The sequence below is a fragment of the Ylistrum balloti genome, unplaced genomic scaffold (assembly GCF_031769215.1).
Source record: "Ylistrum balloti isolate Yb309-2 unplaced genomic scaffold, AGI_CSIRO_Ybal_v1 Utg369676, whole genome shotgun sequence".
In the NCBI taxonomy this organism is placed as follows: Eukaryota; Metazoa; Mollusca; class Bivalvia; order Pectinida; family Pectinidae; genus Ylistrum; species Ylistrum balloti.
Window position 1 is genome coordinate 1,119,099 of NW_026781919.1, and position 15,270 is coordinate 1,134,368.

Consider the following 15,270-nt stretch of genomic DNA (forward strand, 5'->3'; position numbering starts at 1 on the left):
CATCAGAACCGATATCATTATTCTGAATACAGAATATTAATTATGAAACTAAGGACTACGCGTTGTGTGTTGGCCTTCTGTGGTGTTCAGAACTACCAGGCTGTAAACCTTGAATGGTGCTCAGAACTACCAGGCTGTAAAGCTTATATGGTATTTAGAACTACCAGGCTGTAAACCTTAAATGGTGCTCAGAACTACCAGGCTGTAAAGCTTATATGGTGTTCAAAACTACCAGGCTGTAAACCTTAAATGGTGCTCAGAACTACCAGGCTGTAAAGCTTATATGGTGTTCAAAACTACAGGGCCGTAAACCTTGGGTGGTGTTCAGAATTACCAGGCTGTAAACATTGAGTGGTGTTCAGAACTACCAGGCTGTAAACATTGAGTGGTTTTCAGAACTACCAGGCTGTAAACATTGAGTGGTGTTCAGAACTACCAGGCTGTAAACATTGAGTGGTGTTCAGAACTATCAGACTGTAAAGCTTCTGTGGTGTTCATGACTATCAGACTGTAAAGCTTCTGTGGTGTTCAGAACTACTAGGCTGCAAACCTTAAATGGTGTTCAGAACTACCAGACAGTAAACCTTGAGTGGTGTTTAGAACTACCAGACTTCAAACCTTGAGTGGTGTTCAGATCTACCAGGCTGTGAACATTGGGTGGTGTTCAGAATTACCAGGCTGTAAACCTTGGGTGGTGTTCAGAACTACCAGGCTGTAAACCTTGGGTGGTTTTCAGAACTACCAGGCTGTAAACCTTGACTGGTGTTCAGAACAACAACGCTGCAAAGCTTCTGTGTTGTTCAGAACTACCAGGCTGTAAACCTTAAGTGGTGTTCAGAACTACCAGGCTGTAAACCTTGGGTGGTTTTCAGATCTACCAGGCTGTAAACATTGAGTGGTTTTCAGAACTACCAGGCTGTAAACATTGAGTGGTGTTCAGAACTACCAGGCTGTAAACATTGAGTGGTGTCAGTCAACTGTAAAGCTTCTGTGGTGTTCATGACTATCAGACTGTAAAGCTTCTGTGGTGTTCAGAACTACTAGGCTGCAAACCTTAAATGGTGTTCAGAACTACCAGACAGTAAACCTTGAGTGGTTTTCAGAACTACCAGACTTCAAACCTTGAGTGGTGTTCAGATCTACCAGGCTGTGAACATTGGGTGGTGTTCAGATCTACCAGGCTGTGAACTTTGAATGGTATTAAGAATTACCAGGCTGTAAAGCTTCTGTGGTGTTCAGAACTACCAGGCTGTAAACCTTGAGTGGTGTTTAGAACTACCAGACTTCAAACCTTAAGTGGTGTTCAGATCTAACAGGCTGTGAACATTGGGTGGTGTTCAGAATTACCAGGCTGTAAACCTTGGGTGGTGTTCAGAACTACCAGGCTGTAAACCTTGGGTGGTTTTCAGAACTACCAGGCTGTAAACCTTGACTGGTGTTCAGAACAACAACGCTGCAAAGCTTCTGTGTTGTTCAGAACTACCAGGCTGTAAACCTTAAGTGGTGTTCAGAACTACCAGGCTGTAAACCTTGGGTGGTTTTCAGATCTACCAGGCTGTAAACCTTGGGTGGTTTTCAGAACAACCAGACTGTAAAGCTTCTGTGGTATTCAGAACTACCAGACTGTAAACTTTGAATGGTGTTAAGAATTACCAGGCTGTAAAGCTTCTGTGGTGTTCAGAACTACCAGGCTGTAAGCCTTCTGTGGTGTTCAGAACTACCAGGCTGTAAACCTTGGGTGGTATTCAGAACTACCAGGCTGTAAACCTTGACTGGTGTTCAGAACAACCGGAACTTCCAGAATCTAACCACATGTAGTGTTAAAACTCTTCGGCCCTAACTTTCACTTCATATCGTTTACGGTGCTTTTGAAGCTAAGCTTAAAAACTTTTCATAAAAAGCACGTTTTATACTCAGTACGAACAGCGCGTGTTAGAATTTTAACAGACAACAATTTATGAAATTAACGTGGATACTTTTTGTATTCATAGAATATTTGTCGTATTAAAAGGGGAGATAACAACTCAGCAAAGTTTTGCAATCTGAGTTTGACTGTTGGGTGCAGTTAAATAGGACTCAATCACCTATTGTAACGATGACCGTTTTTTTATCACAGCAAATCCACGAGTTATCTGTCAAATAGGCAAGTGTTATCGTGTCAGTTCTGAGAGAATTTCGTGAAATATGGGTGAATTTTGTGATCACGAAATCGCGGTAATTGGTCGTTCATGTTTCCGTATCGTTCACGCCTTTCGCCATCACTAAACGAACAAACATCTAGTCACTGTACTTATTTATATCAGGTTAACCATCAGATCACTCTGTCTAAGTTAATCAAGATATCGGGACACGACGAGTCATTGTGTAAATAGACAAATGATAATCTAACAGCAACATCATGTGCGTACATAGATATATAATATAGGTCACCTATTTGTCCGAACTCCTCCACAACCTACATCTGGTTTACACAAGACTCCCTAGGGCACACACAGTCGGTCGATACACACGTATACAAAGGTCCCTTAAAAGGTCCCTACACAAGAAGTACCTCTTCACACCATCCCGACCTCTCACACACGTACACAGAGGGCGCTCCTATATACACCGAAAATGCAAATAAATCATTTCATTCTTCCCTGAAAGTCCGAAATAGTGGGCGTAAAACCTGTTTAACAAATAACAAAGTATTCAACATTCCCTTATGTGAGTGACGAACTACTAAACAGTATGATAATATGAGAGACGGTCTCGGATCGCTTTCAGCGGGACGTGAGGACCACACCAGGCCATAATGACCTTTCTGACTTCCCATTAACAAAGTATTCACGGACATCTAGATAAGACTAATGGACTTAAAAGTTATTACTTTAGTGTCATTCGACTGCTTTGAAATTGATCAATTTTCTACAATAAGGTGTTAACTTTAACATGGACTTTATGAGAAAACACGGTGTCTATTTTTGAATACTGACCGCTCCATCTATAACAACCCTGCCCTACGTAGCCTGTTTAGAAGACATGCGAGACATACCTTAGACATTTTTGTGTATCAGAGTGTAGACACTTTTCCATAGAATCACCCAAAATGTCTCAAATTCGATTAACTAAGTTATAAACTGTAATATTTCTTTATGTGTGTAAATTCAAACTTCAGGAAATGTGATGATTAATTTAGTTGAATTCAAGAAAATTTCGATTGAAAAGAAGATCGTTCACCGGAGGTTTGACAGATAACAAGGTGTGTGTATGAACCACTTGTAGTGTAGGTCACGGTAATTCTGTCGATTAAAGCGAAAACCAGCATTTGTTTATCAGATTTAACTGTGTAATCCCCGCTGTGAGAGTCACCCTCAATAATATTGTTATCGCTGTTTACCTAAAGGATTTATCTATGTCTACAGAACCTAATAATGATATTAAATATCTAATATCTCACCAGGATCATGTTAAATCCCAGACTCTATTCGTGAGAACAATCTTTGCTTTACACATCCCTTTAACATCAATCAATAAATCGCTGAACTATCTAAATATGTTATTATAGTTGATCTACATACAAAGATAAAAAAAACTGATGTGCAATAACGCGAAAAGGGGGTCATAGAGGACGTTATGGTGTGATTATTGATGACGTTATGGTGTGACTATTGATGACGTTATGGTGTGACTATTGATGACGTTATGGTGTGACTATTGATGACGTTATGGTGTGATTATTGATGACGTTATGGTGTGACTATTGATGACGTTATGGTGTGGATGACGTTATGGTGTGACTATTGATGACGTTATAGTGTGACTATTGATGACGTTTTGGTGTGACTATTGATGACGTTATGGTGTGACTATTGATGACGTTATGGTGTGGATGACGTTATGGTGTGACTATTGATGACGTTTTGGTGTGACTATTGATGACGTTATGGTGTGACTATTGATGACGTTATAGTGAGACTATTGATAACGTTATGGTGTGACTATTGATGACGTTATGGTGTGACTATTGATGACGTTATAGTGTGTCTATTGCTGACGTTTTGGTGTGACTATTGATGACGTTATGGTGTGACTATTGATGACGTTATGGTGTGGATGACGTTATGGTGTGACTATTGATGACGTTATAGTGTGACTATTGATGACGTTTTGGTGTGACTATTGATGACGTTATGGTGTGACTATTGATGACGTTAAGGTGTGACTATTGATGACGTTATGTTGTGGATGACGTTATGGTGTGACTATTGATGACGTTATGGTGTGGCTATTGTTGACGTTATGATGTGACTATTGATAACGTTATGGTGTGAAACACCGGATTGTAATATAAAACTGCAATATTTATTTGTATACAAAATATCTACCTACATGCTAACCTTGCAGTGGTATTGGGTACGCTTGAGAAGACCCTGTTATTCGACAGGACTTCAAGACAAGAGCGTCATATTTCAGACATCTAGGTTAGAGTTTTAAGTTCATCAACGGTCTTCAGCAGTACACAGAAACAATATACAGCGGAGAAAAAAAAAAGCATTCCCGAAATATCTTTTAGAACCATAGGTCTTTGTGTGATCCATCAAAGCCGAACTGTTGTCATCCATGATATCAGAGTATCAGCTATTACAAAAGGGAAACTTTTCTACTAGATACACGGCGATACTCTTACCTAAGCAAAAGAAAAAAAGTACGTATAAGCGCAATCAGTGTGGCGCGTCTACATTACATTATTACTCCTCTGTCGGTTCATTATTTGATCATTGAGCTGGAAATTACCTACTACAATGCAACATATAGGTTTTAGTACGATGGCCGACATGAGTCTGACAAATAAAAAATTAATTTTCACGCCTTTTTCTAACATGGTACTTGTTTCTATGGAACACAAAGATACGAAAGCAAATTTAAATTATAATTCAAACCATTTGACCAGGCTCTTTTCGCCCGACATTTTTGATATAAGATTTGCTCAGATAAAGTCGAGCTTGTCTTATTCTCTGCCGTGTTTGTTATCCCGACAGTTATAAATAATTAATTATCCGGCTCATATATTTTCTGAATAACATCTATAATTAATTCGGTGATTAATCATTCAAGTGGTTTTAGAGCTTACATGGAGAGACAGCAGGTAGTTATTCAGTAGACTAATTAAGTAAGGTTTTGTACTGTTTTGATAGTTTCACGCGTAATTGAGTTCATGGCGGCGTATCTCAATCCCGAAAGTTGTGTAATACAAGGACAAAATAACGATTGATACATACATTGCAAACCATCTAATCTTTTCACTACCTGCCAACACCCCCGCTTCCAGTCACTTTGAACCCTACCTACCATTATCCCAACTCTTCTCCACTCCTCAGATACCAATATTTCTTCCTTCTACTCTTCTGATCATACACTTTCAACCATTAACCCGTCCCCGATTCCCTCACCACCTTCCAGCACCTCCATGAGCAACAAATCACTTCCATTCAAGTTTCTACTCCATCTTATTTTTTTTTCAGACAATCCCCACACACTCTCAAACAACAGTATTTAAGCCTTTCTACTTCCACTACTTATCATCCATACCCAATACGTCACACTCTCAACAATACGTCACACTCTCAACAATACATCACACTCTCAACAATACGTCACACTCTCAACAATACGTCACACTATCAACAATACGTCACACTCGAAGCAATACGTCACACTCTCAACAATATGCCACACTATCAACAATATGTCACACTCTCAGCGATGCGACACACTCTCAGCAATACCTCACAGTCTAAGAAATACATCAAACTCTCAGCAATACGCCACACTCTCAACAATACGTCACACTCTCAGTAATACGTCACACTCTCAACAATACGTCACACTCTCAACAATACGTCACACTCTCAACAATACGTCACACTCTCAACAATACGTCATACTCGCAGCAATGCGTCACATTCTCGACAATACGTCACACCCTCAACAAAATGTCACACTCTCAACAATACGTCACACTCTCAACAATACGTCACACTCTCAACAATGAGTAACACTCTCAGCAATTTGTTACACTCTGAACAATGCGTCACACTCTCAGCAATACGTCACACTCTCAACAATACGTTACACTCTCAACAATACTTCACACTCTCAACAATACGTCACACTCTCAACAATACGTCACACTCTCAACAATACGTCACACACTCAACAATGCGTAACACTCTCAGCAATTCGTCACACTATCAACAATAGGTCACACTCTCAACAATACGTCACACACTCAACAATGCGTAACACTCTCAGCAATTCGTCACACTATCAACAATAGGTCACACTCTCAACAGTACGTCACACTCTCAGCAATTCGTCACACTCTCAGCAATGAGTCACACTCTCAACAATACGTCACACTCGCAGCAATACGTCACACTCTCAGCAATGCGTCACACTCTCAACAATACGTCACACTCTCAACAATACGTCACACTCGCAGCAATACGTCACGCTCTCAGCAATGCGTCACACTCTCAACAATACGTCACACTCTCAGCAATGCGCCACCATCTCAGCAATACGTCACGCTCTCAGCAATGCGTCACACTCTCAACAATACGTCACACTCTCAGCAATGCGTCACACTCTCAACAATACGTCACACTCTCAGCAATGCGCCACCATCTCAACAATACGTCACACTCTCAGCAATGCGCCACCATCTCAGCAATACGTCACGCTCTCAGCAATGCGTCACACTCTCAACAATACGTCACACTCTCAGCAATGCGTCACACTCTCAACAATACGTCACACTCTCAGCAATGCGTCACACTCTCAACAATACGTCACACTCTCAGCAATGCGCCACCATCTCAACAATACGTCACACTCTCAGCAATGCGCCACCATCTCAGCAATACGTCACGCTCTCAGCAATGCGTCACACTCTCAACAATACGTCACGCTCTCAGCAATGCGTCACACTCTCAACAATACGTCACACTCTCAGCAATGCGCCACCATCTCAACAACATCAACAGCACACTCATACTACTCAAATAACCTTCTCAAACCTTTCCAAAAAACTACACTACTCTTCAACAACACCTACTGACATCCGCTAATGGTCATTTGACGCCTTTCCAACAAAACCTTTAAATATTGTCAACAACAACATATGAATCTCCGAACAGCTTCCTAAAGATCTTCTCAACAACACCATCAAGTCTTCCCGACAACACTCTGGAACTCTGCTAACAACACCATTGAGTCTTCCCGACAACACCCTGGAACTCTGCCAACAACACCATCAAGTCTTCCCGGCAAAACCCTGAAACTCTGTCAACAACACCAGAAAATTTTCCCGGCAACACCCAGAAACCTTCCAAACACCAACAAACCTTCCAAACAACATCCTGAAATTCGTCCAGCAGCACCAGCAAACAATTCAGACGACGCCCTCAAACTTCCAAACAAGATCCTCAAACCGTTCCACCTGCTCAACAACCTCCTTAACCAACCTTCCTTCCAAATAAAATTATGGAAATCTTCTAACAACACAATCAAACCCTCCCGATAACGTCCCCAAACTCTCCCAACAACACCCCTAAACTCTCCCAACAACACCATCAAAGTTCTCCGACAACACCCCCAAACCCCTCCAACAACACTCCAACGACACCCTCAAACTTCTGCATCAGATTTTCAAACCTTCCCAGAAATACTCCCTGTAACCTATTAAACAACCCCTTCACACATTTGTAACATCGGTACTTCTCTCTTCTTCCCTCACCTCCTCCTCCTCCTCCTTTGAAGTTCCTACATAGATCATATTGATTTTATCTGTCAATGAGTAAGGTAACACACATCCTTACCAATTATGTTTCTTTATGTTTGTTTATTAAATATAAGTCAGTATCCGGAATCCGGAAACTGGTCAGAATAACTGAAAATAATCCGTCTTCACGTGTTAATTAATTCAGGCTGGCCTCCGAGTGGTATGGAGGCTGACCACGTGTGGGGACCGTGAGGTTAGAATTCCTAAGTGACCCTTGAATGTTCCCATCTTACGTAAACATACTGGCCTCCGAGCCGTATGGAGACTGACCACGAGTGGGGACCGTGAGGTTAGAATTCCTAAGTGGCCCTTGAATGGCCCCATCGTACGTAAACACACTGTATATACAGTACATCTGATATTACTCATTCTCCTTACAATCGTACATTGATTGAAACACGTGTAGAGACATACATACTACATGTATACACATTGTAAGTCAAACCATATTTATGTCATTTTATTCATCTAGATATATAAAAAGTATATAATTATATTGTAAAATATGTGATAGTATCGCTTAAATACGCACTTTTAGATCCTTTGGTGAATTAGACGCGAGCTTGCGTGAAAACAGACCGGGCTGTTACCATAATAACGTTGGCCGCACTACGTACATACACAACGAGTGAAAGAAAAATATGAAAATAGAATAGTTATGTTTAAAACACGTGTTACACACCAACAGCTGGTTTGAATGTCTAGCCATTATGTGGTTGTGCCAGTAACGCTTCAGTTGCTTAGCAACACAGCTAAACGTGCATCTAGCAGTCTAGTTCTTCAGCTTTCTAACACTATGGGTCCTTACGTGCTTTTCATCCCAAATGGTGAGATCTTTTACCAAGTGCATCCATGGAATCTAATTAATTGATGATAAAAATCGGGTTTCAAAGCAAAATGCAGTGTTTGGAAGGACATGGTCTGAAAGAGGTAGTGTCTGTTCCCAAGTATAAAAAGGTTCCCGTGCAGATCTAATTTTTTCAAATATTTTCATTTTTTTATATTCTAATCACCTCATGGAAACTGATGGGCAAAAACGTTTGGACTGCTGTATTGTTCAATAGCAAAGACATTCAGAGTCCTGCTTATTAATTGATTTTATGTTCATGTTTCATGTTAAAAATCAACAGTTTTGAAAAACAAAAGGCCCACGGGCCTTAACGGTCAACTGACTATAAAAAACTTTCAGCAGGGAGTTATTTTTGCTTCTTTGAATGAAATCTTACTGAGAAGCTGATTTCCATGATGCGAATGATATTTTTGGTGAGAAGTAGGTAACTGTAACAAGTGTTACCTATTTACTGACAGAAACGTTTGAGCTCAAACCAACTGGTGAAGAAATTTTAAATAGATGTTGAACAGGAAAACCATGATTTCACAATCGTGTTACAAAATGGAAGTTTAGACAAGGGCGAAAAATAACAACAATCTGTTGGCTACCGTACCTTAACATTCTCACCAATTTTTAAGTTTCAAATATGTTTTTCAAGATGGCGGTCATTACGGCCATTTTTTATTTCAGAACTATCCGAAAAATAAAAACACTTGGTCAGGACCATCTCAGGATAATTTCATGCAAGTTTGAGCTCAATCCCACTGTTAGAACTTTAGAAGAGATGTCAAAAGTTTACACACGGCGTACGACGACGGACGAAGTACAATGGCTATAGGTCATCATGACCCTTTGGTAAAAATGTATCAGTATTGTACTTCCGTTCTCGTAAGCCATCAACGTTTCGGAGAATTTCGAACCTTGTGAAATACAAATGGATTTATATGGATCAAAATTAAGAAGTCATTACGAGTTGCTGCATAAAGCTTTCAATCTGACAAAGATCAAGGTCACAAAAAAGTTCAACGACAAAGGTCAAGGTCACACAAACTTTTCTACGGTGAAGGCTATGTGTTTCTTCAATCAAATTTTACAGCGTCTTGTCATTCTCCTAGAATACCCCTTGGGCAGCAATAATGTATGCTTGTACGCTTAAGCATACGGTCGAATCAGCGATTATTACTCACGGAAACTATTTACTGCGTTTTGTCATTTTTGTTGAATAAAATGTGCTGGTGTAAATAAGATACTTCTGACTAGCTAATACCCGACAGCGACCACCCCTTTTGGACGAAGCACGTATTGACTAAGGAATACGATTGGTAACAGTTGTCTCTTTCATTGAGAATCTGGATCAATATCACGTTGCAAAATACTTGAAATTGATAATATCGATTTTTCAAACTGTAGCAATATTCAACAATTGACCCCTGAGTTACTTAACCCGATTAGTAAACAACCACTTTAAATGTGACGATATACAATTTCCGATAACCATTCATAGCTTGCTAGTTCAGTCGAGTTCTTACGCTCGTTGATACTAAACCCGGATATTATCACTTCCTTAGTGCACCCAGCTGAAGCTGGAAAAGAAAATACGAGTGAAGTAGCTCTCGTCAATTTCCCGAATGTGGTAAAATGTTCACTGTCATTTAGCGTTAACTAGAGGAGTTTTCAGTGTCGATAAGTAGATTGTATTGATCAGTAAATATTCATGAATATTTCAATAATCTGCATTTAACATTCGTCTGATTAATACTGAAGAAAAAACAAGAACGGAAAAGTGATGTGTGTGCACGGAAGTCCGCCTAGCTAGCTGGTGTTTAAATCATAATGGTTATACATATTTCATATCACTGTTTTTCAATTCAGAATTCAAATATCAAATATTCCGCATCGTTATAGAACTAATAGTGTTCACACCGTGATTCCTTTATGACCCTGTCTTTGTCCAATGAACGGTAGGCTATTGTTGATAAAACTTAAGTGCACAATCACCCAATGAAAACACATATTCACCTGAAATATTTGTCTATACAGATTCGATATTTTTTCTCGCTTTACGCGTAAACGAGTTATATGAGGATATGTAAATTTCAGCCATTGTTTTCCTGTGTGAGGCTATACTCAATTAAACAAACGCGTGAGTAAAACAGTGACTTGTGATAATATTAAATAACCCAGTTAGTGAGGCGACTACTTAAATATATGAAGTTTTGTCACAAACTTAGTCAGTTAGTGTGATCTTTGACTATGTCAGCTAGTTTGGACATTGACTAAGTCAGTTAGTGTGATCATTGACTAAGTCAGTTAGTGTGATCTTTGACTAAGTCAGTTAGTGTGGTCATGGACTCAGTCAGTTAGTGTGATCATTGACTAAGTCAGTTAGTGTGATCTTTGACTAAGTCAGTTAGTGTGGTCATGGACTCAGTCAGTTAGTGTGATCATGGACTAAGTCAGTTAGTGTGATCATGGACTAAGTCAGTTAGTGTGATCATTGACTAAGTCAGTTAGTGTGATCTTTGACTAAGTCAGTTAGTGTGATCATTGACTAAGTTAGTGTGATCATTGACTAAGTCAGTTAGTGTGGACATGGACTAAGTCAGTTAGTGTGATCATTGACTAAGTCAGTTAGTGTGATCATTGACTAAGTCAGTGTGGACATAGACTAAGTCAGTTAGTGTGATCATGGACTAAGTCAGTGTGATCATGGACTAAGTCAGTTAGTGTGATCATTGACTAAGTCAGTTAGTGTGGACATGGACTAAGTCAGTGAGTGTGATCATTGACTAAGTTAGTGTGATCATTGACTGAGTCAGTTAGTGTGGACATAGACTAAGTCAGTGTGATCATGGACTAAGTCAGTTAGTGTGATCATGGACTAAGTCAGTTAGTGTGGACATGGACTAAGTCAGTGAGTGTGATCATTGACTAAGTTAGTGTGATCATTGACTGAGTCAGTTAGTGTGATCATTGACTAAGTCAGTTAGTGTGGACATGGACTAAGTCAGTTAGTGCGATCATTGACTAAGTCAGTTAGTGTGATCATTGACTAAGTCAGTAAGTGTGGACATGGACTAAGTCAGTGAGTGTGATCATTGACTAAGTTAGTGCGATCATTGACTAAGTCAGTTAGTGTGGACATGGACTAAGTCAGTGAGTGTGATCATTGACTAAGTTAGTGTGATCATTGACTGAGTCAGTTAGTGTGGACATAGACTAAGTCAGTGTGATCATGGACTAAGTCAGTTAGTGTGATCATGGGCTAAGTCAGTTAGTGTGGACATAGACTAAGTCAGCTAGTGTGGTCATGGACTTAGTCAGTTAGTGTGGACATTGTCTAAGTCAGCTAGTGTGATCATGGACTAAGTCAGTTAGTGTGGACATAGACTAAGTCAGCTAGTGTGGTCATGGACTAAGTCAGTGCAGTCATGGATTAAACCAGTCTTTGTGGTAAATTTGGTTGCAAGTAGTCAGGGTGGTGAAGAATCTATTAAGATATTGTCAAGGTATTTGTTGACAAAAAAACCCGGATGTATTGTCACTATTGATCGTGATAATCTAGTTTAAACAAAGATTGAAAACATCATTATAGTAACCATTATTGTTACAAACTTTGTTAAGTTCTAGTTAACATGGAATATTTTCACACATTCTTTAAAGTTTGTTTAAATATGTTCATTGACAATATCTGCACTAACGCAGATAAATAGATGACTTCAGAACAAGGACATTTGGCACAAAACGTCGAGGAAGTTTCCGTTCGTAAAGCTCAATTCGCTTGATAAGTCAATATTTATAGAATCTCGCACGGAAATTATCATGAATATTTCGTTACGACAGAAGAGCGTTACACATCACGTTTCTAAAATGTGACACCCATCTGTCTGCAAGTGTATAGAAATAATTAAACAAGATCATATTTCGTTTAGTACAATTTTGTTTGTAATTTATTCATTAATATAATGTTACTTCAGACAACTATGTGAAGTATACAATGATTATATCTTCAGGTTGGACTCATGACCAAGATAGTCATTCAAGATGTAGAAACACAAATTCTTTAGAAAACATTCATAAAAAATATATCATGAAATGAAAACATTGCATAATTAACTATAACGATGACAAGCAGAAAAATATCGATTTTTTCTTAATTCCTAAAAGTCGACCATTACACTCTCAAAATTCAGTTAAGTGTATTTAAAAGCATTAAAAATAGAAATTTGTATTTAAAAGAAATGAAGGCCTCAAATTCTATTGTGTTCATTAAAATATGAACGCATATATGCGGTTCATATAATACTGTAATTAATCCATATTTGGAAGAACTAGTTAATTTTGGCTAAATCAATGTACATGCATTATATTTATATATATATGTATACAATTATAGTGAAAGTATAGATGATTTCTGTCCTTCGACAAACAAGTGATAGACTCTTGTTCCACTAAAAGTACCTTTACGAAGAAGAGTTCTGCAAACAAATTACTTCCGGTCCACACTTTTTTTTCGGTCGTTTAAAATTTCACGTATAATCCACGGACGAATCATTATCCATTTTATTAATTACTGGTACACAATATCACGTCACACTGAATGGTAACAACTTGCATGATTTTTGCCATTACGTTTCCATAGCAACGGACTTTTCGAATTTCCTCAATAGGGTGTATAACTATGCGATCAATATCACTTCAACAGATGTCACAGTGTTGCCGTGAGATACCGCGTGTGTAAACACACACTCTCCAACTTAGTGACGGGACTTTTTTCCCTTCGGCTGATGTTTCAGTTGTAAAATCCACATAAATTTAAACATCTTTGACGGTGTTATAATCGCGGACATCATGTTTCAGAATCTTTTAGCACTCAACGATTCCATGTTTGTCTGCGTTGTTTCTAATATTGAAATTCGTCTTAAAACTATTCAATGTTTTTCTTTCCAAAAATAAATCTATTGAAGGCGCATGCTATCTCTCTCAGTCTTACCAGGCACCGTCTTAACAGAACAGATGTCGGCAAAAGGTCACAAGTTCACATGCATAACAAGGTCATGTTTTTCTCTTGTGAGGCACTTCAGTGAAGAATTGGCTCATCGACATCGTCTGTCGTCCATCATTCTAATCCGAACAGCAATTTGTTGCCCCAATTTGCAACAAAACAACTTACAAAAAACATTGCAAAACACTAGCAATGTTGTAATTATTTGCAAACCGTGAGAACCTACTAGTTAGAAAGTGCGACGGGATTTTTTCAAGCGTTGAGATGTTCTGTACCGGGTGTTTTCAAAATTCTAAAAAGTCAGTTTCATTTTATCGATCCGACACAGCACGTCATAATCAGCAGTAATAAAAGTTACAATTTTACATGTTCTAGTAAACTTTCATAAAATGGATGCATGCATATCGAATAATTAATTGTCAATTACTCTCCTTACTTATTCCCTGGCAATAGACTGTGGTGTCATTCCCTGGACCTCTTGAGCTTCCTGTACTAGGGCACATATTCCACAAAAACACCATGTAAGTAAGTCCGACACGGCCGAGCCTTCAATTCCTTTAGCTTCACGGATTTTCCCACGGATCTTCATCACCGCGTAAAAATTCACTAAAGGCACCATTGATGCTAGCCCGCAAAGGAAACACCCTTCTCCAACGGCCTCTGCATTTTTACCAAACTGGTAACAGGGCACAAAATATGATACGAGGCACAAGCCGATGTTGTCGAAACATCCAAAGAGACCATGTTGGAATTCAGCCATGTTGAGTATTAAATGTGAAGCTGTTTAGCTTAAAGAAATTCGAAGCGTAGTGACAATCTGTCGCTTGTCTGACCGTGTGTATATGCCACGCCTTTCTGGAATCGCTGCTGATGCACAGAGCATGCGTACTGACAAACTATTTTATATAGCGTAGGCCTGTATCTTAGGGGGACACGACAGGGTACAGCTGTATCGGCTGCGATCAGGAAGTATGTTTAACACAACGTCATTGAAAAGATGAAGTATTGAATGTCACTCGTTTTTTTAACATGACACACGAGAAATTTATCACAAATTCATGATAAAGTTAAGGTTAGTTTAGTACTTTGTCATGATCTGTAAAATTTGTAAAAGATGAAAATTAATACATGTGAAACACAACCCTCTAGGCACCTCAATGTGGCGTTGAAGGAATTTGCCCCTCGGGATGTTACATACGACAAGATAGGGCTAGAAGGCATACGCCAATTAGTTTACGATACGTCCCGCTGACCCCGACGGCACATCCACGGATTCAAAACAAAAAGGTTTAGATATATACTTAAAATTAGTATAAGAACTGACAATGCGAATCCAGTGTAAAACGTCCCTGTGGCTGTTTGCGCTGTCAAACTTTCACCCGATAGCACAAGTTTGAAAACAGCCCATGTGAAATACACACGTGTGACGACCTACATTTGTAATGGCTAGGCTAGTCGAGTTCAACACATTTACATTACGCGTATACACAACAAAACTTGGCTACGCATCATGTATTTCTGACATTGTACGGTGACGTTACCTATCTATAATTATGTTACTACGGAAAACCCCGCCACTAACTACTTTCCTTGTCGTTTTATCTCCAC

At 39.2% G+C, this 15,270-nt stretch overlaps 1 protein-coding gene across 1 annotated transcript; it reads right to left on the bottom strand.

Moving 5' to 3' along the window:
* Positions 1–14,098: 14,098 nt before the first annotated feature.
* Positions 14,099–14,422, bottom strand: LOC132563949 (cornifelin homolog A-like). Its single transcript, XM_060228708.1, has one exon. It carries the CDS (start codon positions 14,420–14,422, stop codon positions 14,099–14,101), a length of 324 nt encoding a protein of 107 aa, XP_060084691.1.
* Between the last annotated feature and the right edge of the window lie 848 nt (positions 14,423–15,270).